Source organism: Emydura macquarii, unplaced genomic scaffold (genome assembly GCF_026122565.2).
Source record: "Emydura macquarii macquarii isolate MOO-44397 ecotype Brisbane River unplaced genomic scaffold, CSIRO-AGI_Emac_v2 contig_369, whole genome shotgun sequence".
NCBI lineage: Eukaryota > Metazoa > Chordata > Testudines > Chelidae > Emydura > Emydura macquarii.
Window position 1 is genome coordinate 12,370,339 of NW_027130506.1, and position 27,695 is coordinate 12,398,033.

Below are 27,695 nucleotides of genomic sequence, written 5' to 3' on the forward strand. Positions count from 1 at the left end.
CAGCATTTGACCATGGTCCTGGGAAACTATGTCTGAGACCTGAAAGACAGATAGGGGATCCCAATGCTGACAAGGCCAGGCTGGTGCTATCAAATTAGCAAGGCATGATTTGGTCTGAGTTTTCACAAAGTGCTTGGCACCATACGGATGGGGAGAAAGCATATAGATGTTTCCCCTTCCCAGGTAGTAGGAAGGAATCTGACATGGACTCCGCAATGTAACCTGCCCTTGAATACAATTGATGATACTTCCTGTTCTGTCGGATGGCAAACAGATCTATTTCTGGCATTCCCCAGATCCGAAAAATGGACTTTGCTATGTTAAGTCTGAGAGACCATTTGTGATCTCTGTTGAACAATCTGCTGAGATAGTCTGCTGGATAGTTCTGATAACTGGGGAAATGAGATGCTTTGAACATAAATTCCATTCCTGATGCAGAAGGGCCAGAGATTAATTGTTTCTTAGCAAAAATAGTCTGACCTAGCACCACTCTGCATGTTTAGATAGAATATCGCAGCAGCGTTGTCCATGAGCACCTGAAAAGAAAACCTTAAGATGTGGGAAAGAAACACTTGACAAGCCAGATGGATAACTCAAAGCACTCGAACACTGATGTGGAGGGAGAGATCCTGATCGGATCAGACACCCTGAGTCTGAAAGTTCCCTAAATGAGCTCCTCAGCTGAGAGATGAAGCAACCATAACTAGGCTCATGGATGGCAGGTCTGGGGCAACAGGAACCCTGGTGCATACTTTGGCAGGGTCCATCCACCAGTCCAGGGATGATAACACTTGGCAGGTACATGAGTCAGCATGTTCAGCAGATGACAAGAGGGACGGAAAACAGACTTCATCCACCTCTGCATAACACTGAGATGAAGTCTGGCATGCTGAGTGACGTACATATAAGCTGCCATGAAACCTAGAAGTTTCAGGAAATTCTTCACTGCTGTATGAGGATATGCCTTGACGTCTTTGCATAAATCCAATATTACCTGAAACCTGGCCTGAGGCAAATATACTCAACCATCGCTAGAGAACCCTTCCCCTGAATTCAATTATCTGTACGGAGAGAAGAACTGATTTCTTTTGTTGATTAACAGGCCCAATGAATGAAAGAGGGACTGGATCTTCTTGATGGTCATCACTGTTTGTTGTCTGGACTAACCCTGAACCAACCAGTCATCCAGACATCAGTACACCCGAAACCGTGCCTTCCGGAAATGTGCTGCAACCACTCATGTGCACTTTGTGACGACTCAAGGGGCTGACAACAGGCCAAAGAGAAGGACCGTAAACTGACAATGATCATCTGCAACAATGAACATTAAGAACCTCCTGTGACTCTGGTGAATGGCCAAATGGAAGTAGACATCTTTTAAAATCGAGGGCAGTGAACCAGTCATTGGGGTCTAGAGATGGGATAATAGGTACTAGGGAAGCCATATAAAAACCTTTATCTGTTGAGGTTTCATAGATCTAAAATAGGCCTAGCCTCCCTTGGACTTTGAAATGACAAAATTATGGGAACAGAATCCCTTCCCACGACGCTGAAGAGACACTTGCTCTATGGCCCCTAATTAACAAAGACTGAACTTCTTAAATTAGTGGAATGATCCCTGAAAAGGGATGGGGGGGAGGTGAGAAAGGGGATGGAATTGAATTGCAGGATATATCGCAGTTCTACTGTGCTTAGAACCCATTGATCTGTTAATATGGGTCCAGGTACTTAGGAAGTGGGACAAACTGCTGCCAATGGGAGGGAAAATTATAGTGAATGATTTGCTGGCTTTGACTAAGAAGTCAAAAACCTGCTTGGATACTACAGGCCATTTGGAGGTAGCAGAAGGTGGTGGTGGAAGAGATGGTCTCTTTCTTTGAGTCTCATGGTGCCTCATAGATTGGTTTGGCTGTCTAATCGCATAAAACTGATATCTCAGCTGGATCTGAGGGGAGGACTGCTTTCTCTTAGAACCCAGAATATAAATATCCAAAGACTTTAGAGTTGCCAGAGAATCTTTTAGAGAAGGCAGAGTTGTCTTCACTTAGAATAGATATGAGCTTTCAAAAGGCAAATTGTCTGCTGGACTTCAGTTACAATGCCAGATGACTGCAGCCAAGATGCACGACTATCATCACCATCACCTGAACTACTGAATTCACTTAATCTAATGCAGCCTACAAGATGCTACCAGGTGGCCCTCATTCACAAGCATTCTGTATTCCTCCTTAGCCTCATCTGTCAACTTATCTAGGAATTTTAGCATTGAGTCCCAATTAGAGCTTGATGGTCCACAACTCTGAACTGCAACCTTGATGATGAATACACTTTTCTCAGACACAAACCCAATTTTTGTGCGTCTTGGGAGTAGATTTAGATCACCCCTGCCTTACCTTTACATTCACAGCAATCACTACCAAAGATTCCGGATATTGGTATGAAAAAAGCACTCGTACCCCTGCGATGAAACTCGGTACCTTTTCTCTATCCTTTTGGCAATGGTAGGGAGATTGCCAAAGAATTTTGAGTGACTCCAAGATGGCATTAGTAATAGACAAAGCCACTCCAGCCAGTCCTTCATTATGTAAAATACCACTAACTTGTGAGGATTTTTCTGGATCAGTTTTACGTGAATATCCAGAGATGTGGCTACTTTTTCATAATGTCTTGATATGTTTTGTAATCATCAGGAACTGGGGAGAATGACTCAAAAACAATAATCTCATTCAGGGATGATGAGGAAGCATGGAAGGGCTGCACTGTAGTGTCCCTCTGTCCTGCTGTCTGCTGAATCTCTCCACTGGCAAGGTCAGGCACTGGAGAAAACATATCCTTTACTTGACGAATACTAGTATCAGGTAGAGTAGGGTGGCTTGATGGAGATATACTGGTATTGTGTCTAGGCAACGAAGACCTCAAGTTCAGAGGAAACCCCCAAAGAGTCCAAAAGGGTCACTGTTGAACCTGATATAGTACCAGGTCCCAAAACCAATGCATCCTGTCCCTGTCCCTACTCCTATAAGAATGATGGTCCTGAGATCTTGACTTGCATAAAAAGGAAAGACGAGAGGTTGCAGACCTTCTGTAATGTGATTCTAATGCATAAATCCCACCTCTGACTCTGAAGAGGAGTAAGTATAGTCAAAGGCCAAGATAGTGCGGTACCATGAGGAATGGCAAGAGACCAGGACCTGAACTAACGAGATGTCAGACAATATCAGAGTAAGCACTGGTGGCTTTTCCACAGGAGATACCGGACATCTGCCTTGCTGCACCAGAGAGCATCCAGCAAGCTCCCAGACCCTGATGGCACTGAAAGTGTAGGTGCCAAATATTATCCCAGTACTGTGGCTTGTACAACAGGGATAAGCACCTGAACCTCCTCTCGCATCAGTAAATGAATCGAGAACCAAGAGTGAAAGAAGGTCCCCAGTCACCATCTAAGACTCACGAGTTGTTGATACCGAGAGTGTAGGGTGTACCACAGACTAACTTGAAGTTGTAGAAGGTCTTGGCAATGGAGTTTGTCTAAATGATACTGAAAGAGGTGCCGGAATCTACACCTCTACACTGCTAGATGATGAATATGATACCAGGTAATGGCTAGCAGGGGATGGTTTAGCTCTAACCTCAGTACCAGACTTCTTTCTATAAGTCTCCGTTTGACACCTGGCTCTCAAAGAAGTGGACTCCTGGCTAGAGGGACTTGAAATACCTGACTTCTGGCGCTTCATAACACTGGAGAAGGATAACGCCTTCTCTCTGGTTCCATCTGATGAGGGGAACCCACCAAGTTTGGCGATGCACTCTGAGATGGAGTAGAGTCTGAAGCCCCATGTATTGAGTGACTGGGTTCCAAGATGGGATGCAAAGCTGCTTCCATCAGGATATGCCAAAGTCAAATTCCCTCAATTTCTTAGATCTAGTCTTAAACCCTCTATAGATAGGGTACTTATGCCTTATGTGACCCTCTCCTAAATACTTTAAACAACTAGAATGACTAGCATGGTTTTGTTACAGCCACAATAGCATTTAAATCCCAGGAACCAAGCTTATAGCCTGAAAACTATGAATATATAAAATGAAACAAATGTCTAAAATGAGTACCATTATCACTGTAATTCACTGACTAACAAACGATGTACAATGAAGAGTAGAAAAACTTCCTCTAAGAGAAGAAAGACAAAGAGTGCAACAAGCATACACACACATTCCAACTACTAATCTTGGGCGATGGGAAGGCACGGAGGGGATCAGGGAGGCTTTGCACCTTTATGCTCTCAGCTAGCAGCACAAGCGTGCAGAAGGCGCACGTGTCATCCCAATAGGTACCACTATGAGAAAATGTTCTCCAGCTATAGTGCACAGGAGCACACACACCTAAGGTGGAATGGACATGTGAAAGCACCTGAAGAAGAATCTCTGCTTCAATCATCAGCAGGTGCTCACCACACTATGACTTGAAGGGATTATCAAGCTGTCATTTTAAGTAGACATATATTTAAACAGAAAACAAAATCTAAACCCAGTATTCCACTCTAATTCAAAAACAATACAGTCTAGTATTATAAGTTGATTCTACCAGATCATTTAAAAATAGAACGAGATTGGTCCACATGGTTACATGTCCTTTTGTAAGACATTTGCTTACCTGGATCTCCTTCTTCCTCTCCTTCATTTAAAACAATAATGCAGATGTGTTTTCTTAGCTGACGTGGGTTAGAGAACTTCCGACTGCATTTCTGGCATTCCAAGTTGCCTGGTAAAACTTCAGCCAGTTCTGTTCCTTCCTCTGATCCTTGCTGAGTTTCCTCACTTGGAATGCAATTATTGTTTTCCGATGATTCTTCGTCTGCACAGAACTTCTTAGTGGATCCTTTTGGTCTGCCCCTTTTTCTCTTCACTACATGAAGCTCTATAAAGGAAAATTAAAAATAAGCTGTAATGCAATTTCACAGCGTTATTGGGAGGATTAATTAATGTCTGTACAGCTCCTTGAAAATGGAAAATGCTAAAAATAGAGTTCAAGAGCTTCTCCCTTTGAAATGTGAAAGCATTGTTAAAGTTTCACACTCAGACTTTTGTTTTTTAGGAGTGACATTTGATGGTATTTCTGCCAGCTGCAAAGCAATAACACTTTGTAGTATTGATACCAGATTCAAATTACATTAATCAAAATTTTAAATTTAGGCATTCTTTTAAATTACAGCATGTTATTTTATCAGTGTGTGTATTCTTTCTAGAATTCTGCTCTGTTCTGCTCTGTGTTTTCTGACTGACATTTCACGGATCACAAGTTCTATTCCTTGCCTAAATCTCATTTTAATTTATATTATGTTCAAAGAAATTGCTTAAGCATTCCTTTGAAAAGTGTTGAGCAAAAGAAAGGCATCTTAACTCTAAGTCAATTTTTTAAAATCAAAAGCTTATTGTTTTATAACCAATTGCACAACTATTCTTACTTACTCTCATGATTCATAATTATTACCAAACTTGCACGGAAAAAGAGAAAAAAATTCTTGTTGGAAATGAAATTAAAATTTATTTTTTCCCCAAGTCACTTAAATATTCTTTCCTTAGCGACCACTGGAAAATGTTAAAACCAGAAGCCCTTCACAAAGCTAAGTAACTACTATATAATTTAGGCTTCCTAATTACCTTTTTATTTCTGAAGTTAGATTCATGAATGAGGAGTCTTAGTACAGGAAAAGAGCGAGAAATAAAAGGAACCCCTCCTCTCACTGAAATCATGTCTACTGCTTAGATTTCTCTCTTCGCCACTCTGATTACCTACAGAGGACATCTGGGGCAATCCTCTTACAGTCTGAGCAGACCAGGAGCACCCATATCCCCATTATGAAATTTTACCTAGTGAATCTATGTACTCCACTGTGGGGGGAAAAGTTTCTGGTAATCCACTCAGGTTCTACTCCAAGAGGATTTCTTTCACCCTAGCCACTGATCATATCCTCTCTTTCACACTATGAAAGAGATGAATCTATGTCTTCCCTGTTGGAAGTGGTCATATAGCCCTACCAGTTCTATACTCAGTTCTGTCTAGGGAAGAACTGGGAGTATATTGCTATAATAGCCATTGCAGAAGCTGGTGGAATGAGGATAATCAATAGGACACGATAATACCAAAGTACAAAATAGATAGGAATGACAGAGTACGTTGTGCTGGTGGGGCACTATATGTTTAAAAAAGCATAGTCAAGTAAGGTGAAAATCTTTAATGAATCAAACTGTACCACAGAATCCCTATAGACAGAAATAATAATAATAATAAGAAGAATAATTGAATAATAAGATATAGCAGTAGGAATATACTACACTGACCACTTGACCAGGATGGTGACAGTGACTATGAAATGGTAAGGGAGGTTATAGAGGCTACAAAACCAGAAAACAAAATAAAGGGTGATTTCAGCTATCCCCATATTGATCGGGTAAGTGCCACCACAAGATGTGATGCAGAGATAAAATTTCTAGACACCGTAAATGACTGTTTCTTGGAGCACCTAGTCCTGGAACCCACAAGGAGAGAGGCAATTCTTGATTTAGTCCTAAGTGAACCACAAGATCTCGAGTTACCAAGAGGTAAACTAGAGTTGAAACCCTCAGCAATAGTGACCATAATGTAATAAAATTTAGCATCCTTGTAGGTGGAATAATATCAAAAGAACCCACCCCAGTAACATTCAACTTTAAAAGGGAGAACTATACATGAAGATGCTAGTTAGATGGAAGTTAAAAAGAGCAGGCACAAGAGTAAAATGCATGTAAACAGCATGGAGACTCTTTAAAAACACCATAACTGAGGCTCAAATTTAAAATATACCCCAAATCAAAAAGACAGCAGGAAGACCAAAAGTCTGTTACCATAGCTAAATAGCTGAGTAACATAGGCCATTAGAGGTATTAAAAAAAAAATTTGAAATCCTTTAAAACGTGGCAGTCCAATCCTAATGGGAAAAACAGGAAACAGCACAAACTTTGGCAAGTAAAATGTGAAAGTATAGTAAGGCAGGCCTAGAAAGAATCTGAAAATCAACTTGCTGAAGGCACGAAATCTAACACTAAGAATTTTTTTTAAGTACATCACAAGCAGAAAGCCTGCCAAACAGGCAGTGGGGCCACTACATGACAAAGGTGTCAAAGAAACACTCAAGAAAGACAAGGCCACTGCAAAGAATGTGAAGGAATTCTTTGTATCAGTCTTCATTGCAAGTGATGTGAGGGAGATACCCAGATCAGAGCTATTCTTTTTGGGTGATAAATCCGAAGTACTGTCCCAAATTGATCTGTTAATAGAAGATGTTTTAGAACAAATTGATAAACTGAAGAGTAATAAGCCACCAGGACCAGATGGTATTCACTAATGATCTGGAAAAGGAGGTAAACAGTGAAGTGGGAAAGCTTGCAGCAGTACAAATTATTCAAGATACTTAAGTCCAGAGTGGACTGAAAAGAGTTTTAAAAAGGTATCTGACAAAACTGGGTGACTAGGCAACAAAATCCAGAAGAAATGTTGATAAGTGTAAGTAATTTACGCTGGACAAAATAATCCCAACTATACATACAAAACGATGGGGTCTAAATTAGTTGTTATCACTCAAGAAACAGATCTTGAAGTCATTGTGGATGTTTCTCTGAATAATATCCTCAGTGTGCAGCGGCAGTCAAAAAAGCTAACAGACTGTTAGGAACTATTAGGAAAGAGATAGATAGAAGACAGAAAATATCATAATGCCACTATATAAATCCATAATGCACCCACACCTTGAATACCATGTCCAGTTCTTGTCACTCAGTCTCAAAAAGGATATAGTGGAACTGGAAAAGGTCCAGAGGAGGGTAACAAAGATGATTAAGGGTAAGGAAAGGCTTCCATACAAAGAGAGATTAAAAGGATTAGTGTTGTTCATCTTAGAAAAGATATAACTAAGAGAAGATCTGTCATATCCTCCCAAAATAATGAATGTTGTGAAAAAAATGAATAGAGAATGTTATTTACCCTTTCCCCAATACAAAAACCAAGAGTCACTCAATGAAATTAACAGACAGCAGGTTTAATACAAACAAGAAGAAGTACTTTTTCACACAACACACAACTAACCTGTGAAACTCATTGCCATGGGATGTTGTGATGGCCAAAAGTATAACTGGGTTAAAAAAATAATTAGATAAGTTCACGGAGGATAGGTTAATCAACAGTTATTAGTCAAGATAGTCAGCAAAGCAACCCCATTCTCGGGCCAACCCTAAACCTCTGACTCCCTGAAGTCTGGAGTGGAAGATAGTGATGGAGCATTCCATTCTTAACCTGTTCTACACACTCTTCCTGAAGCCCTGGTACAGGCCAGGATACAGGGCAAGATGGACCACGATCTGATCAGTATGGCAGCTCTTATGTTCTTAGATTGACACTAGGTGAGATTACCCACATTGACACTGACAGAGAGGAGGGACGCGTTCTCCCATCTGGATCTTGAGAGGACTCTGGATATAAGGGCAGGGGCATCTAGAGAAGAATCAGACTCAAAAAACTCCTCTCTGTATTATGCTTGTAAGCAGGACATGAATCAGATAAGAAAGATTCTTGGGAGTTAGAGAAAATCAGTGTGTGTGCTGGAAGAGTTCACCTTGTGCCATTAAGAAACAAAATTACAACAGGTGGAGCCTTCTTTAGCACGTCAGAATTAGCAGAAGGGTTAGAAGAGTATTTGGAATTTTATTATAGCACTCAGTAACTTTGAGTTGTGCTAAATGCAGTAAGAGGGGCATAAAAGCACAGCCAGTGATCTTTAAAATATCATAGAGTAGAAAACAGCGAAGCAGTACCCAGCAAATCCTATATTGTGCCAATAATCTTACTTTAAGTGTTCAGGGAAAGCAAGCAAACAAAAAAAGATGCATACAGGATTTTAAGTACATTTATGGTGGTGATACTGGAGAAGTCACTTCATTCTAAGTATCTAAGGTAGAGAGATTTTGAAATCTTGCTATTCTCTTCATGCAAATAAATGCTGCTGTGACAAAGATTATTCTGCTTGGAATTTTACACACCTGCTATTTCTCTTTCCACCTCTTTTTGAAGCCATACATAATCAAAACAGAGGGAAAAAGTCATAAAATAAGTTTTGTGGGCGCAGAAGAAGTACAAAGTAGTAAATCAGTTGCTGCAATTTCAATGATTTTAATTAAGACATTCTGAGTACCATTCAAGCTAAAATACATTCCAAAGGTTAAATCTGAACTGAGCTTATTACAGAGACATTTAGATTTTCCTCTGCTCTCCTTCCAAGAACTTTCACAAAGTGGTATTACCAGCTAAGATGATAGTCTAAAGCTCTTTATCAAGTATTTGTTTAAGCCAATAGCCCTTCTTCTATCTGAAAACTTGAGACTGACATGTAAAATTCCTAAATGACATAAAAGGAGAAGATACTAAAAGGGCAGTCATGATGATTTTCAAATAAATGCGGCAAAAACCTCACAAACTAGATTAACGTAGGCCATATGAAAAATAATTAATAAATGACCTCACAGAGAGTGGGGTGAGTGAGAAAATAAAGGGAAAGAAAGAACAAAAGAAAATATGGACGGAAAAGGAGACATCTTATTCAAAATCCAAAAGAGCAAGCAGGAAATACGGTATAGCAGTAATCATTTTACTATTTTAAGGGAAGAGGAAAATATTGTGCCTAGTTGCATTTTTTGACTGTTTAAGGAATACAGAAAAGTTTTTACTGAGTACTTTAAGCATCAGCTGTTGAGTAAAACTCTGAAAACTCTGTAAATAGGCCAAAAAATGACTTTCGCATATTATCTTCAACAGAAGCTGTGTTCTGAAGGTTTAGGTTATCCAAATCGAGTGAAAGTATAGCTTTTCCAATAATTAAAAATGATCAGTCAAGACAAGACAGGCAGTTTGGCAACCCTCAAAACTTTCCATGTATACCTCCACACATAACCTTTTAATACTCATGTCAGTGGAGACAAGTGTCACAATCAGTATTTGGCACCTTGTGTTAAATAAGTTAACATGTCATCAAAAAAGAATGATTTCTCCTTGTAGCTATCAAAAAAAAGGTCTTCACGGGCCTAATGTGTCAAACCTAACACACCGAATAGAGATTTTGATACAGCTCAAGTTACTATAGAATAAGTAATGTCAAGGATTTAAAATGTTAATAAAGCTACACTTCTCTCTTTCCAGAAGACTTTCACTTTTCTTCTATAACACAGTCACCACACTCAGGATATTATCCAAAACCTTATTAAGCATGTTATTCAAAAGGAAATCAAGTGAGACAAACAATAGGTGACAGAGGGGTGACTCTTCTTGGATGGCCAATATTTTAAGAGATTTATTTTATTCTCTCTGCTTTCTTTAAATGTACATTTACTTTAAAAAATGAAACAGTTAAGATACTAAGTAGTCTAACTCTTTAGAGGTCTCGTGGTAGTTCCTGCCTCTGGAATGTAGGATGGCCTTTAAAGGGTGACTAGTAAAGATCTGGTGCATGTGAGGCAAGGGGTTTGTGGGTAATGTCAAGCACTCTCCCTGCAAATGAAGCTTAAATATCCCTTCCTCATCAAGAGAGATGAGGCATGATTTGCAGAGATTCCCAAAACATTTTATGGGGCTTGGTGGCAATTTGTTGGTAGCAGAATAACCTGGAACGTGAGGGGTAACGTGGATCTTGGTTTAATTGAATTAATCATTACCTGGAAATTTTGAAAGGCTTTAGATGCCTATGAGAGCTTTCCCCTGCTCCCTCTCCCCCTTTACTGATTCCTGGAAAGGCTGTATTTCAAAAATTATCCAATATGAGTTATCTTTCTCTCGGCATGATGTTCAATAAGGCTGCAGTCACTTTGACAAAAATTCCAGACTCCTGTTTCTGACCACACTGGCCCTTTACCATTTATAATGTTGCACCTATGCCAAAATTACTATAAGAAATAAAAAATTTGAAAATCTTTTCTTTTTTTCCTTTGTGCATTTGACATCACTTTATGAAGAGTCAACTGCATTCTTTCACCAGCATACCAGTCATTTAAGTTTTAACCCTTGCTGAAAAGATACTTAACATCAACAGGGGAAGAGAGATCTTTTAACATTTTATGTATTTATTTAAAATCAGGACATATTATTTAAACACTCAATCAGAAATTGGAACATTTTTAAATTAGTAATTTTTTTTAAAAATTCAAAACAATGGCATCCCTTAAAACATCCCCAATAATATCTCATTAAAAATCCATAGTTATTCCTGATGATTTTCACCCTGCACCACAAGCTTCTCCTACACAATCTTTATCCTGCATCCAATACTGATCAGCATCAGAAGATGTTGGGAAGACAGTCCATGCTATATAATTAGATCCCCAGAGACAAAAAAAGAAGATGACACTTAAAAGGGGACTAATGGAATAAACCATATACAACTATTTCTATACTGCTGTTTCCTAGCAATTATTGACACAGGCATCTTAAAATGAGTCAATTTGATGATCAATTCTCTAAAAAAATTTCAGAACATTTATATAGTGCTCGACAAAAGATTTCTATAGATGAGCCTCTTGTGTTTTGTTCTGAACAATTATTTTTAAAAATATTCCCTTGAAATTTCCCTAGTACAGACTCAAATCATACAGAGCACTGTGAAAAGTCCAGGAATTATTTGTGTTGTATTGTGGTAAATAATGCAAAAAGGTGCCAACAGGACCTTTCGATTATCTCCATGACTAGCCCTGCACCACCCCCAACCCACCCAAGAGTGAAATATTTGGGCGGTACCCAGGGCCCCCACATGGGGGGCAAAAAGGGTACACTTCACTGAGGCTCGGAGGACCTGGGGGGCACAGGCCAAGCTGCAACCCTTATTACCATGAGGAAAAGGTTTAAGCTAAATTGTAAATCATGTCTGAGGGTATTTATGGAAACGTATTTCACTGTATCTATTGTCCAGATCTTGTGAGATTTGCTGGAGCCAATCAGAAGTACTGTTAGAGCAGTCTCAAGCAACATTCTGAACAGGGAGTTGCTGGGCCTGCTAGCCCAGCCCAGGCCCTTCTCTAGAATAGAGTGTGTGCTTGTGCAGTTAAATTAGGACTTGTAGTTTGAGACAGAGAGATTTGTGCTCCTCTCCCTGACATGGTCTATCATACCAAGATCAAGAACTACCAGTCCCAGAGTTCCTTGTGCATAGGCAGGAGGGAGGGACAGCTGGTGGGAGAGGCAAAGCAAAGCACCATAAGACAGTGGGAGCCAGTGCCTCTTCTTCTGGTAGGATTTGCAGGCCCAAAATATATGTAAGTGTCTAATTCACTCACAGTCACACACATACTGACATGTCTGGTGGTGGTTATAAATACAAATCAGACAGCCAGAAACATAAGGTGGCAAAAGAGAGGGAACTAAAAGAAGCTAAAGGACACCAATCTATCCTCCAGTTTTTCAAATCAGACAAGGCCCTTCTGCAGTCAGGCAATATACTAACTAGGGAAGCAGATGAACAAAATAAAGATGAAAATGATTTCAATATAGAGACTGTCTGTGGCAACTGATGACAAAGAAAAGCTGCCAGAATATGCATCATGTGACTCCAATCTAATGCTTGAAGATAGTCAGGTAATATCACTATTAGCACCACCACATTCAGAAGGTTTACAAGAAGCAGGAAAGACTAGTGCTACACTATCTGATTCTTGTATTTTCAAAGATCCAGGCTTGTGGCGTGAAAACATAAGATTCTATCCGTCAAAAAATTGTTTTATCTGGTGTCCTGACTTTTGAAGAAATGCGGAATCTAGCAAAGTCAATGCCAAAAGATGTCGATGGGCATAATTTTCCTGAATTTCTTCTCAAATGTAAGACTTCCAACAAGAGAGAAAAGATACCAAGAGACTGGCTTGCTTGGAGTGCTACCAACCAAGCATGAGGCATTGTGGTATGTGTGTGGGAGGAGGCCCGTGTTACAAGTTTGTACTGGGCTCGAAAAAATTATGCTTGGGCCCTGGCTGTACCAACTTCTTTATACTACATACATGTGGCAATTTGTACATAGACATGTATTATTTTAGCACAGAATCACATGGTACCATGCAACTTAACAGGAAAGTTAAACCAAAAACCAATTGTTCACCAACGAGCAGAACTCTTGGGAGAAAAGTTTTTGGGTTATTTTTTCTGTTCTGTGTGCGACAGTTTAATGAATGGATGAAAAATTTGTGCATTTTAGATGTATCAGTTTATTCTTCACCTCCTTCTGTCTCTCTGCCTCTCACTCCTCTTTCAATCATATGTAATATGTAGATTATGAAATGACAATCTGACTCTGCGTCCACTTATACCACCAACCATGCTGATGCAGTAGCAATTCAAGGACCTCAGCCTAAGCAGGGCTAGATATCGTAGAAAATGAACCTGGTGATTCATCAGATGGCATTCTTTCTTTAGTTGGTATGAACAAACACCTCAGCATGATGTTAGAAGGGCACTGGGCTGCTAATTGTAGTGTCTTTCAAATGAGACAAAAAATAAGAGGCCCTGACCTTTTGCTAGAAGATCACACTGCACTTTTTGTAAGTACATTAGTGTTAACTCCAGAATCCTGGCCAAATTCTAACGTAGGCAGTATGTGTTCTGTCCCGTCTAAATTCCCCCTGAAGTTTCAATTGGAAAAGCTTATCTTATTCCTATAATTTAATATTTATATTTGCAGAAGAACAGAGGCCCAATAGCACCAGGTGTGATTCAAACCCATACAAAGAAATGATACCTCTCCCATAGAGCTAGAAGATGGTGGCCTTAAAGATATCTTCAGAGAGGGTGTTCCAAGCAAAAGATGCACTGTATCCTAATCTGATGTACAGGCTTATTGCAAGACGGTAAATGGCTGCCATTTTCCAAGTCAGAGATATCTGTACTTTATTGTTGGACACAGCGATATCTATGAGTAGTCTATATAATCAGTAGCAACATTTGTCAAAGTGTATTGGGACCCACTGAACAAGAGATGATATAAAAATGTAAAATCATTATTACTGAAGATAATAAAAACAGTTAAGATAAACCAATTCTTGAAGGCACCATGATCTAACCACTAAAAGCATGGTATATCTTATACAGTTGAGATAGGGAGTAACAACAATAACAACCCTTAGCATTTACCTAGTGTTTTAGTTTCATAATGCTACAAAAACATTAATTATTCCTCAGATAGAACTGCTAAAAGTAGGTATTCCAGAGAGGGCTCTAATAGAACCTCAACATTTACCAACCACTTGTAATAACCTTAGATTTTTCCTATTCTTAGAATGCAGACCATGCTGCCTAGCAAAGTACAATATTGTTGTATACTAGTCAACAAGCATTTTTAAAAGATTGTCATTTCTAGATTGCCAGCCCTCAGTCGTACCCAGTCACATCTGCTATAGTACTAACCTGGTTGAAGTACATAGAAGAGAAGCACATCACGGCTCACTGAGCAGAATTTTATAAGAAAAAAATTGTTCACTCCCTTGCCCACTGTAGATTCCACTACAGCAGAGGAAAATGTAATGTCATGAAGGAACATTTCCCACAAAATCCCTTACGTCACTCCAATAGAGAGAGCTATAAATATCCTACATTTTCCAACAGACTACTGGAAGGAATTCCAACAACAACAAGCTTGTGTAATCTACAGTAGAGAAGCAAATACTTACATGGGTTGAAAATCTTTTTATGATGCAGGGAATTCAGTTAATAAGACTGAAATATTCGTATGGGTGTCAGGAGTTGTAACACGTAATTTGAAAAAACAGCAGCCATATGGTCTACATAGAGCAAATTAAGGCTAACTGAAAAGAATTATTCAGCCAGCTTTATGAGAAGACAACTTTTAAAAAATAGTACAGCTGTTACTTTTCCTCATAATTAGATATGCAAAGTAGTGACAACAACATTTCTTAAGTACAGCTGCATAAGTCTGATACCTCATATTGTGATTATTATTTATTATTTGTTAAGCACTGACAGTGTTATCATCTTACAAGACACAAAATGCAGACAGTTCCTGCCACACATGCAAAATGTTCACTAAACTAAATACTAAAAGGAATACATATGCATTGCAAAATGGAAGCAAGTTTCACTATATTTAGAGATACTGTTTACAATTTGTGAAGGGTTAATGGGAACAAAACTGTGACAAAGGAAGATGTGTTCCGCATGCCTGCGATCTTCATTCTGTATAGATTTAATCCAATTATAAAGGCATCAATCTAGATTGCAAATTAGTAAATGAAGACATACCATATGCATATATTATAGATCTAAAAAGTATTAAACTGGCTTCAATATTTTTAAAAATATGTTTTTATATGCTCTGGATAGAGTTTAGCCATCACATGACCAAGTAGTCACAAAATCGTTGACCAAGTAGTCACAAAATAGTTCTGTAAAATAAAGGATTAGCCAAAAATATAAATCAGTTGTCCAATAGGGCTCAAAAAGAACGTTATCATGAAATTTGAATTTTTTTTAACCCCCACAATATCACAAGGATTTGCAATTACACTCACCAGTAGAAGAAATTACATTTATTACCATGATAATTATTCTGTGTAACTAATTAAACCTTTGACTACTGGATGGCTTCATTTAATAGCACTAGTGTCAATACACAACTATAAATTATTAATCATGCTATTTCCATCTTTGCCTAGAGTGAGTGATGATCTCTGAAACGTAACTCACACTGAGTAAGACAGACATCTCGAGGCAACATTGAATCAGCCACCTTGCCAAAGCCTGTAGATTCTTTTTTTCTGGTGTGCTGACTGATCGTCTTGGCAAATTTAACTGTTTCCACTGCTAGGGCTGAACAATGTGAGTCACACAGCTCCAAATTAAAAGTTCATGAAGGAGGCTCAGAAACACTTGACTTTTAAAATCAATGAACCAATGTAATCATCCTCTGCCACACATTGATTTTTTCCAAGTCCCTTTTCCTATCTATTTTGTACTGAATGAAATCAGTTTTAAGTAATGAAATCTGATCTCTACCGAAACAGATCATGTAAATAACTCTATACACTTTAAAGTCATCACAGCACATATTTTTAAAAACTTAAATTGATAATCAAACATTGCATCACTGTCAATTTGTGCCAGTACCTTCTCCACTTTTGCTTATATTTGTGGGTGCTGTAAGTGGTCTGAGAGGAATAACAATGTCGTCCACATTAATTCCTTCTTCTGCATGCTTCTCAGAGACGTGAGACAATAGTTCTGACCGATTCAGTGAAAATAAGTTACAAAGTTTACACATGAAGATGGAATTGATTCCTGAAAAATAAATTTGAGAGAGGCATTAACATTTTTGATGTCAGAAGTTTATTTAAAAACCTACTGGTCACTCAGATTAATTTTTTTATTTTGTTTACCCAAACCAGCCAATAACCAACTACAAGTACTACATTATAGTTTTAAATTAGTGTTTTTATAGAAAACAACAATATTAAGTAGGTCAAGAGTACAGTAAAGGAGAACACTTTCTCCCCATCTCCTCACAGCCAGGAGAGAGGTATGGACGGATACACAAACACTCACCCTCCAGCAAGGAGGCTCTCCAAGCGGTAAAAGAGAGAAAATCTCCTTTTCTCTTTCAGTATCACTGAGGGATTCCACTTCAAGTTCACCAGACACCTACTAGTTAAAAGATGATACAAGATGGTGTCCTTGAACAGATTCCATGGACAGCACCCTGATAACTATCCCAGTACCTTGCCCTCAGCTAAGAGCTCTGTATGGTAAGGGAAGCTGAGTTTCACACTGGGTTGATGCACCTGGACCTCACTGATGCTTCCCACTCACTTACCCTTTGTATCTACCTTTAATTAGTAGGTCTAGCTCTCCAACTGGTAGGTGTCTGGTACATTTTTCAAGCTCTATAATGATTACAAAAATTTAAATACCACAGAAAGTACTTGGAAACTGATCCTTTGTTATAATACATACATTAGAAAACCAGAAGATATATATTCCCTAACAATTACAAATGCCGATGTTAACACAGTGCTATACAAACAGCTAAAATGGCAAGTATTTGTGTCAAGAAACTCACCATCTAAATCTTAGTGTTTAGTCTAAATTCTGAAACATTTGAGGCCTGATCCCGCACTCTCTATCTGGCAAAACTTCATCACTCACTCCAAAACTGAAAGGGGGCAGAGGCAGCACGCAAGCTAACTTCAACAGAAAACTAGATGCACAAAGGTAATGCAACATTAGGCCCACTAACAGGGAGATTAACATTTTACATTATTTTAGCAAAATTAACATTTTATAGATTCTGTGCCACAAACCAGTCTTGTGCCCAATTGCTCTTGATTCCAAATAAATTTTGAAGCAGCAGTAAATGAACATGCTACTTTAAAACCCTCCAAGGTCACAGCTCTTTTACTGAATACAAAAAACAGTGTATTTAAATAGTCCCATCACAGTCATGGGAATATAAATCCCAGACTGAAGTTTGAGAAATGCTAGTTGTAATGCCATCACTAAGAGCTGTTAAGGAGTGGGAATAATGCTAGAGGCGTGCTTCCTTCCATTACAGAAAGTTTTCAAACTCATCCTCCACGGTGTAAGAAATTAGGATCTGGTATTCCAGATGAGAACAAGTCCATCAAATCCAGTATCTAATGACCGAGCCATTCAAATAAACTATATAAGGGAGGAACAGATAAGATTGCCTCTTGGAAGAGGGACAGTTAGGCAGGGCATAGTGGATTCAGCACAGTCACAGACAGGAAGGCCACCTTGATGAAAGCACACCCAGGTCAGATCTACGCCAAAAAGTTAGGGTTGACCCAGCTATGTTGCTCAGCAACGTAGTTAACCCGCTCTAACCCCCAGTGTAGACGGTGGAAGAATTCTTCTGTCAACCTACCGACCACCCCTGGGGAAGGTGGATTAACTTCAGCGATAGGAGAACCTGTCTAGATGTCTCAACAGGTCCACAATAATCATGGCAGGCAATTCACCATGTGGTTCTCCCAGTGATCACAAACCCAACTATCTATATTTCCAGTAATCGAATCCCCCATTACCATTACCTGGCTCTTCCTAATAACAGGGGTTCCCTCCTCTGCAGAGGTGTCCCTCCGTGTGAGAAGATACCATGACATCATCTGGTAGGAGGGTCCCAACTATGGGATCATTTCCCTCTGCTCCAGCTTGATGGTCTCCTTCCCCAAGATTTTCATTCTCCTCAACAGCACAGAGAACGTCAGACTGGGGGTGGGACAGCTCTACTATGGCGTGGAAAGTCTCATCTATGTATTTCTCTGTCTCGCTTAGTTCCTCCAGTTCAGCCACTCTGGTCTCAAGAGCCCATATTCAGTCTCTGAGGCCCATGAGCTACTTGCACTAATGCACACACATGCCACCTGCCCGCAAGGCAGGTAATCATACATACAATCATTGCATTCAGTGCAATAAACTGGATAGCCCCACTCTGCTACTGGACTTCTGTGTGCATTATTTTTTACTCTTGCAGGGGGGTTGTGTGTGTGTTTATTTGGTCTTTGTGCGTGTGTTTTTGTTTTTATGAAAGCATCGTCTCATCTTTGAGAATAATGCAACTATCTCAAAACTAATGCACAGAACATGCATCTACATCTCCTTTAACATTATATGTTGCAGGAAAACGCTTAAAATTATGTTTTATTAAATTATGTATGTAAGCTGTTAAAGTGTGTAGTGTGTTCTCAAAAGATCAGTATGGCTCCTTCCCAGCCATTCTGCAGTCTTGGCCACATACATATTTTGGAAATTTTAAAAAAATGTATTTTATGTGCATGATAGAAATACTCCTTTGAATAGATTCCACTCTATTTGCTTCGTATATATAATTTTAGATAATCCATATTATTTACCCAGTAGGTCAGAACTGTTCTTTCTAAATGTAAATATGTATTTAAGATTCATGCTGCACAGAGTAAAAATACCTATGAACATCAAACAAAAATGAAAAAGCTGATATGCAGTGGCCATTAGAGAGAGATAAAATGCTCCAATATTCAGATGACATTCACATTCTGGGGTCTTATTATGCGGTTGATACCCAGATTCTATATGGTCTGCTCTCCCCTTCCTGAACCTTTGGGGAAGGAAAGAACTGACATGGCTGGCCCACTTTCCACTGCCTCCTCATCCCTCCTTAAATTCTCCTGGTAATTATCTTTGGTGCTAGGTTTTATCTCTGATTCTGCAAGAGTCCTAGAGGAGGAGTGACAGCTGTTAGTAGAAGACTAATGAGTGCATAAACAAACAATGAATTTTTTTTTTTAACAGAACCCAAAAGTTAAGTAAGTGTCTGGCAATCATAATAAAAAGCAGGGTCTCCCCCGAAGGAGCTTACAAGATAATATCAGACATATTATGATATAATAAAAGGGATACCAAAACAGTGAAGTGAAGGTAAAATTGGAATATATGGAGCCAAAGAACAGAATGGGTGGCATGAAGAGTGTGGATTGTGGTGGTGATGAAACGTTGTCAACGCAGGATATGAATTAATAGGGGAAATGCAAGATGATAAAACTGGTGTAGAGAAGTGAACACAAGGAGAATGTTAGGAAGAATGGGCAGAGGAGGAGGGCAGGATCCCAGGCAGCAGGAGAATAAGTTGACTGATCATAGTGCTTAAACAATTAGATGATGAGTAAGCAATTGATAATTGATCAACCAGGTGCTAATTAGGTAGTGAAGCAACAGAGCAATTAATTAAATAGTCAATTAAAGTGTGATGCATCAAATAAGCAATAAGTCAATTAAGTATGAACAGAATCAATGATTAAGCAGTAGATAATTAATTAGGTGGGAAGTCAACAGAGCAATTAATTAGACAGAAATTAAGTATGCAGAGAATCAAAAGACAGTAAATCAATTAAGTATGCAAGTAAACAAATATGAATATTAACCAAAAATATTCACAAATATTTTGCTGAATATATTTGATAGCTGTGTTATTTGAATAAGCTTCAAGTTACATAAACCTAAATTTTAATATAATTTTAAATTAAAAAGATGACAAAATGAATTTTAAAAAAATAAACCAACCGCCCACCCCAAAAAACCCATACATTACAAAGCAAGCAAGTAACAAATAGTTTATGAACTTAAACTGTTTCTATACTTTGTCGTCATATTCTTTTTCCAAATATCTCAAGCACTTAACTAAATCACAGGAATGTGGTGAGGCTTAATTAGTTAATGTTTGAAAAATATCTCCATTTCACTGATCAAGCATAAAGAACAGGGAGATTAAGTGACTTTCCCAAAGTCATACAGCAAGTTGCATACCCTAGAGCAGAACCCAGGCTTCCTGACTCCCAATCTCCTCCAGTGACCACCAGACAACATCCCTCCCTTTTGATTTAAAGCACACAAAAAATTTGACTCAAACAGGTAACACTTGACACTTTTCAAAGCTACAACAGAGCTTCATTTAAATAAAATGGTTGAGATATGATCACAAAATGTGCTTGTAGGCTGTCACAGTGATTGTGTGATGGGAAGAGTCTGGAAATATTTTTTAACCAAAGTGTAAATATTTAAAATATTTCATAAGGGGAAAAACTCACTGAAATTAAACACTTCCAAGGGTATTGCCGGGCAGAAAGAAAGATGTAGGTTATCTTTATATATATTTACACACATATACAGAGCCAGCCTTCGGGGGGCCATCAAAGTGGGCAACCGCTTGGGCATTGTGGTTGGGGAAGAGGAGGACGCTGTCAAGAGAGTGTTACAATGGCAGCCCCCCCAACCATCTGTACCCAGCACTATCCCCCCAGTCCAGCTCACAGCCACAGTCCGCCTCCAGCCCCGGCCCACTCTCATTTTCTTTACCTCCGAACTGCTGCTCCCCAGTCCACCTCCAACCATGGTCCACCCCATTGCCTGCTCTGCCTGCTGCCCCACCCCCACCCAGCTCCACTTCCAGCATCACCCATGACGCCATTTTCCATAAGGCCAGCCCTGCACACATACCAAAACATCAAACAAATCACAGTAATATGTATTCCAGGCAATGTTTTTGGCATACCCAATATTTTACAACAGATATATCTAATAACACTTTTCTTGAAGTTCTGTAGGAGTGAATAGCAAATGTAACTCCATAATTAAATGCAAAGGTTACAAGTTTACCTGAAACCTACTACTACTGGAATTGGAAAAGATACATAAAAGGACAACTAAAATGATTAGCGGTATGGAAAAGCTTCCATATGAGAAGATATTAATAAGCATATGCATAAGTATTTGCAAGACCACATTATGCCTTTGTGACTTTCCTCCCAATTTCATTGTATAGTTCTTTCAGTGCAATTTTTCTTCTGTTTCATAACTCTTCCCTTCCTTTATTTCTCCTTTATTTCCTCTTTATTCCCACTGTTTCATTTGCTTCCTAACATACATGCCATTTCGATATTTCCCTTTCTTTCCCCATCCAATATCTTTTCTACTGTCTACTGAGTTATCTTACTCTTTCTTCTCTATATTCTGACCACATATTCCTAAATTACACACACACTCCTCTATGCTTACTCTCGTACACACATCCATTCAGCCACAGGGTACTTGTTCTCTTGCACCTCCCAGAATCCTGCTTCTCCACATTTATGCCTTGGCTTTACTGTGCAAAAATATGTTCTTTATTCACATTAAAATTCTAGTGAAGACAAAGAAGTTTATAGTTTGCATTCAAGTTAGCAGGTCGAGTTAAAAGCTAAGACTTTGTCTTCACTAAACTACAGTTTGTATTTTACAGTGAGACAATTAACATGTATTTGCTATCTTGCTGGAAAAATCTTAGTGTACACAACTTAGTAGTTTTTAACCACGATACAAGTAGGCGATGTCAACAATATGCCCCCACTTACAGCTGAGCTTGCCTAACTATGTCACCGTATAAGCTACAGTGCCTCGTCTCCACTAGGATTTCACAGTGAGATAGTTATGTCATTGTAAACACACACGTTTTTGACAGCGAAAACAAAGCCACAGTGTACATACGTCCTTAGCCACAGATCTGCCATCTCTACACCAGCAACACAGCTGGCAGCTTTCCAGCTTCAGAATCTCTCAACTTCCCACTCAATCTCCTGGCCATGGCTCAGGTTCTCAGTTTCCCTATGCTTCTTTCCAACTCCTGCTAGTGCCCCACTCCTCCACCATTCTACTTCTCTCTAATTCCTCAAGATCAGTTCATCACAGTTTTCTCACTCCTTCAGCAGCCTGCAGAGATAGGCAGGCAAGTACTTGTGCTACCCAGCATGGATAAAGCACCCTTGCCCTATGCCAAGCAGGTTTTCAAGGACAGATCAAATGACATCACAAAACTCAACACTCAACAACTCAATCGTTAGATAAATAATCTATAAAAACACTTTTAGATTTCCTGTTTGAAAACCCTTAAAACCACTGCATGCAAGTTTCTTTTTGCCTTCATGCACACATCCCATCTAAAAATATTGGGAATCAGCCAAGAATAAGAACAGATGCTTCTGAGCTTTATAAAATGTTAATCACAAACACAAAATAATTGGAAATACTTAACAAAACTTTTTTTGGCAGCAATATTCTTGCTATCCCTCCTCCAACAGGTCTAAGTTCCCCACTATGAGCTACAGCTCCAAATCTCTATCAGCGCTCACACCTGTAGAAGCAGCTATGCTTGTGTACTGAGTGAAGGACAGATACCACAGAGCTTCACTGCAATATATTTTACCATGTGAATGGCACTGCACAGAGAACTCACTGTATAATAACTAAGCAAGGATTTTAAATATTCTGCAAACATCTCCATGGCTATGTCTTCACTGACGGCGGCAAATTCGCCGCCGTCAGATCGACTTCTCTGGATCAACTGAGTAGTCAGTGAAGACCCGCTCAGTCGATCCAGAAATCGACATATTAAGACCACCTCCTCAAGTAGCGTAGTGCTGCATCAACGGGAAAGCTGTTCCCATCGGCGCAGTGCAATGAAGATGGCGCACAGAAGAAAAGCAGAGAAGTCGACAGGAGTTACGCAAGTTTTTTGCGTAGCTTGCGTAACTCCGGTCGACTGCCGCCAGATCTCAGAGGTAAGTGAAGACAAGCCCCATGTTAACATCTGCCACTATATCAGCGTTCTCACAAAAACTGTGTACATGAATACTGCAACAATACTGCCCTGTGCAACATGGTCCAGTTATAACTCATCTATCAGCAGGACACACCAATGTGACCTCTAGCAAGCCTAGCTATGAAAACATGAAGGGTATGTCTACACAGCAAAGGCAAACCCACAGATGGCCTGTACCAGCCGACTCGGGCTTGCAGGGCTTTAGCTGTGGGGCTGTTTCATTGCTGCGTAGACTTCTGGGCTCAGACTGGAGTCCAGACTCCAGGACCCTGGTGGGAGTGTCCCAGAGTTCGGGCTCCAGCCCAAGCCTGGAAGTCTACATAGCAATGAAACAGCCCCACAGCCTGAGCTGGTTGGCACAGGCCAGCCATTAGTTTTTCTTTACTATGTAGACATATCCCAAGTGATCAGTTTCTGTCTACACTTTGTTGCTATATGCTACAAAAATACAAAACTTTGCTATTTTGGCATTACTTCCTAAATATACTCAGCCACTGATCTAAAATCTGCAGCTGGTTGATCACAATATAACAATGCTAGAATTATTATTCATATTGCAGTTTTGTACTGTAATAGGAAACATGATAATACACTGAGAAAATAAACCTAAAAGGATTGCTGTTCAAAACTCAAGTGCAATATAACAACTGATGCTTTTCATTATATCAGAAAGTGGACACGTAGCTCTCCTTACAAAAAATTATGCTTTTTTGTAACAACTTACACACAAAAAAGAGACCTTTCAGCTCCAAACCCTGAGTATCATAATTTATGGATTTGTGACACTAGCAGACCAGGTGTCAGCTTGTGCCAAGATCCCCACATCTCAACTGAATACTGACAAATACATAGCTGGAGCAGTCTGGTTCATCTGTGTGCTTGCTAGTTAAAATAGGCATTAGAATTATAAGAATGTGGTTAGACTTTATTGAATGCTTGCCAGTTGCTGCATGCATTAATCTCTCTTATAACATCTGTATCCCTCAGGCAATATTTGAGCAGTTGTATTTTGAGCCTCTGTGACTGTGTAAATCACCAGACAACAGAGACAATAATTAGTGAGAAGGGCTGAACTTCAACAGAAAGTGTTACACCCTTTCCAAAACAAAATGTCCATTGATACCAGAGAGATTATTGTGGGACACTGCAACTGGAATTACCTTATGTACCATCAACAAGAGGACAAAAGACTTCTTTTTTCTGCTCTCCTCCATGTGAAGATGAGTCATGCAAGTGGACTCCTCCCATGAACTGAGTTTGCAGCTCCACTCAACAGGAGGGAGATAAAACCCCAAAGAAAAAGAAGTTGGGTATCTGAATACTGCTTGGACTCTGGGGGCAAAGTGTTTCTAGGCATGAGAAAGATCCCCAGTGGCTCAGCCTAACTCAGGACATATAGGAAAAACAGAATCTGATTATAGCAGCTTTTATTACCATTTTAAATTTTAGTTTGTAACTCATTTGTGTATCTATCTTTACATGTTCTAACTTTGTAAATAACTCTGATTTCCTTTTCCTATATAATAAATATTTATATAGTTTATTACAGCATTGGCTACAAACATTGTCTTTGGTGTAAGATCTAAGATTCAACTGACTTGGGGTACGTGACTAGTCCTTTGGGACTGGGAGTAACCTGAATATTGCTGATTCTTGGTGTAAAAGACCATCTATCACAAAGGTATGGTCACATGAGTGGCAAGATAGATTGGAGTACCCACAGGGGCTGTCTCTGACTCCATATTAAGGTTTGCTTTAGTGCTTGAGGAATTCACACTTGATAATAGGTTGGGGAAATCTAAATATAGAACTCACAACTAATTTGGGGTTTGTAGTCTGGTCCTTAACAGTCTACCCTGAGGTTGGTACTTATGCTCCTGAGTCACTGCAGACAGCCTTACAGGGTTTTGCAGAAGTGGGGGGGATGGGGAAATCACACATGAATATATAAGATTTATTTTCCCTTTGTGTAAGTACTTTAGCTCAAATAAGAAGTACCCATGTTTCATAGTAATATTTAACACAGGAGTAACAAGTCAATCATTTTAGTTGATCATAAAAAGAACTGAATGACTTTGTGAGGTGTTAGGTAAATAGACTTGTATTTTGAACTGCACATATGCAGAATTATAATAATATATGCAGCATCACATATTATGTTACTCCTTACAAACTCCAAATGCATTTACAAAAATAACATAGAAAAATGGCATCAAATCCTTCTGGGCTTAACAGAGAGGAGCACTATTTTCTGCATATTTGCAATCTGTATTCAAATATGTGCTACTATGTAGCTATGGGTTGTTTGGGCTTGCTGCTAAGCATTGTATATTCAGGGTATTCCACATAGAAAATAAGCAGGTTCAAATAGATACACAAAGAAAGAGTCAGACTTTCTTCAAAATATTGTGAAATATGCTAATGAACTTATTTTTATACCTTCTGGCAATCAGCAGTATTTCATAATCTTGATGAAATGCAACTAACTAATTGTGGCAATTGCATTTTTCCATCCTTCAAAAATGAGGGTGGAATAAGTATGATTTTCAGTTACCCATAAATTAGCCTCAAGAGCAGACACTTAGCCAAAGATTTGATGTTCAGGCCTTGCCTCCCCACAGCCCATTAATATTTTAGAGTTATAATCTGAGGAAAAATACTGGCATTAACTAATTTTACTTCTCTTTCTTTGCTGACGTGAAAATCATCATTTCATTGTTTCTAATCAGTATGCTCTGCGGAAGTAAAGCTTCAGCAAGAAGTTTAAAGATGCTACACATCCTGTGGGACACTAAACGATGCCATATTTCCTGTTGATTCTCACAAAAGCCTTGTCTGCATTACATTTAGTGGCAACACTGAGTTTTAGGGCTTATGTACACAGGGATTCTCAGGAAAGCTATAGTGAACCAACTGAATGTACAAAGTCAATGTGCAAAAGTTAGAGTGTTAAATCCTCACGTAGATGCTCTCACTCAGAAGTAAAGTGGCCTTAGCTCATTATAACTTAATCCTCCTTGGAATGTGGGAGACCTGAAAGGAGGAAGAGATAGTGATGGAATTTGGGTCAGAGAAAGTGAGAATGACTCTGTAGCCAAGTAGTTAGCATACTCAACTGGGAGACCCAGGTTCCAATCCCTGCTGCAATCAAAGTGTTTATACAAAGTGGAACAGTTTCAATAGGAGGGATGGAGAGAAACCCAGACCACAGTACCTTGTAGTCCAGTGGTTAGGGCACTCAGCTGGGAGGTGAGACAACTGGGTTCAAATCCCTGTTCCAAATCAGGTAGAGTGGTGACTTGTTCCTGGGTATCCCATATGAGAGTTCTATCCATTGGGCTATTGTGTATAAGAGACTGGCACCATCCTATTTTTTGCATGTCAGGTGTGCTCTGACCTCATTTCCTGGATCAGGCCCAGTTAGCAAGATAAGCGAGGGAACATTTAGTTTCTGAGACTAGGTGCAAAGCTGCTCTGTGGTAACAGGACTTAGGCAGTTTTGTGCAGAGGGCATGGCTGCCTTAAAAATTAGACAAAATAGTGCTCTATTCTACCCCTTAGGGTTAATTCAATAATGTCTTAAAGATAATTGCAGTCAAAATTTTCTACAGTGGCCAATGATTTTAGATATCTCAACTTTTGGGTGTCCCACCTGACAGGTCTGGAACCTTTGTGGACCTAGCCCTAAGCATCTCATGTTGTGCACAAAAAAAATGAGGTCACTTTTTAAATTGTGGTCCTAAACAACTTGCCTTAGTTCACAAAGTCAGTCAGCAGCAACAGCAGAAGTAGAACACAGGTCTCCTGACTCCCATTTCATGGTTTGAACAACAGTACACTCTAACGATAACAGATTTTTTTTCCCCTACAGCTAGCATGTCTGCTCCTAGACTTGTCACAATATTGGTTTCTTCGTAAATCTTCTCAGCATTACAAATTCTTAAAGCTCAACTAGAGGGACAGGATGGGTGACACTGTGAATATATATCCCAAATCTGAAGAGCTCAAAAGTTGGTCCAATAATAGTTGTTATTTCATCCACCTTCTCTCTCTAATATCCTGGGATCAACATGGCTACAGCAACACTGCATACAACAATTAAAGTTCAACTAGTGAAAGTTGATGAAGTAGGTTCCTACACACATCTTTTTTATTAACTACTAACAGAAGTAGTTATGTAGAGCACTTTAAGATAAGAAGATGCTCTCTCTCTGTGTACATTATATTTATATAAATAAACATTATGCTTGAACTATACAGAATTCGGAATTGGATAAAAAAATCTTGTAAATTACTTGTTTAGTCTAGACAGGATGACTCAATTCTAGGAGCTTGTCTAAACTACCACTTTTATTGGTATAACTTATGTCACTCATGGGTATAAACAAAACCACCCCCCTGAGTGACATAAGTTACACAGATAGATGCACCGGTGTAAACAGCACCATGTCAGCGGGAAAACTTCTTCCACCAATACAGCTATTGCTACTTGTGGAGGTGGTT

At 39.2% G+C, this 27,695-nt stretch overlaps 1 protein-coding gene across 1 annotated transcript in view; it reads right to left on the reverse strand.

Moving 5' to 3' along the window:
• The window catches only part of ZFAT (zinc finger and AT-hook domain containing), a 145,062-nt gene that overhangs the window by 113,634 nt on the left and 3,733 nt on the right, over window positions 1–27,695 (reverse strand). Inside the window, exons 2-3 of the mRNA XM_067531650.1 lie at window positions 16,175–16,345; window positions 4,652–4,915 (exon numbers count right to left, since the gene is read on the reverse strand). Of these exons, the coding sequence (XP_067387751.1) occupies window positions 4,652–4,915; window positions 16,175–16,345 (435 nt within the window). The remainder of the gene's footprint in view (window positions 1–4,651; window positions 4,916–16,174; window positions 16,346–27,695) is intronic.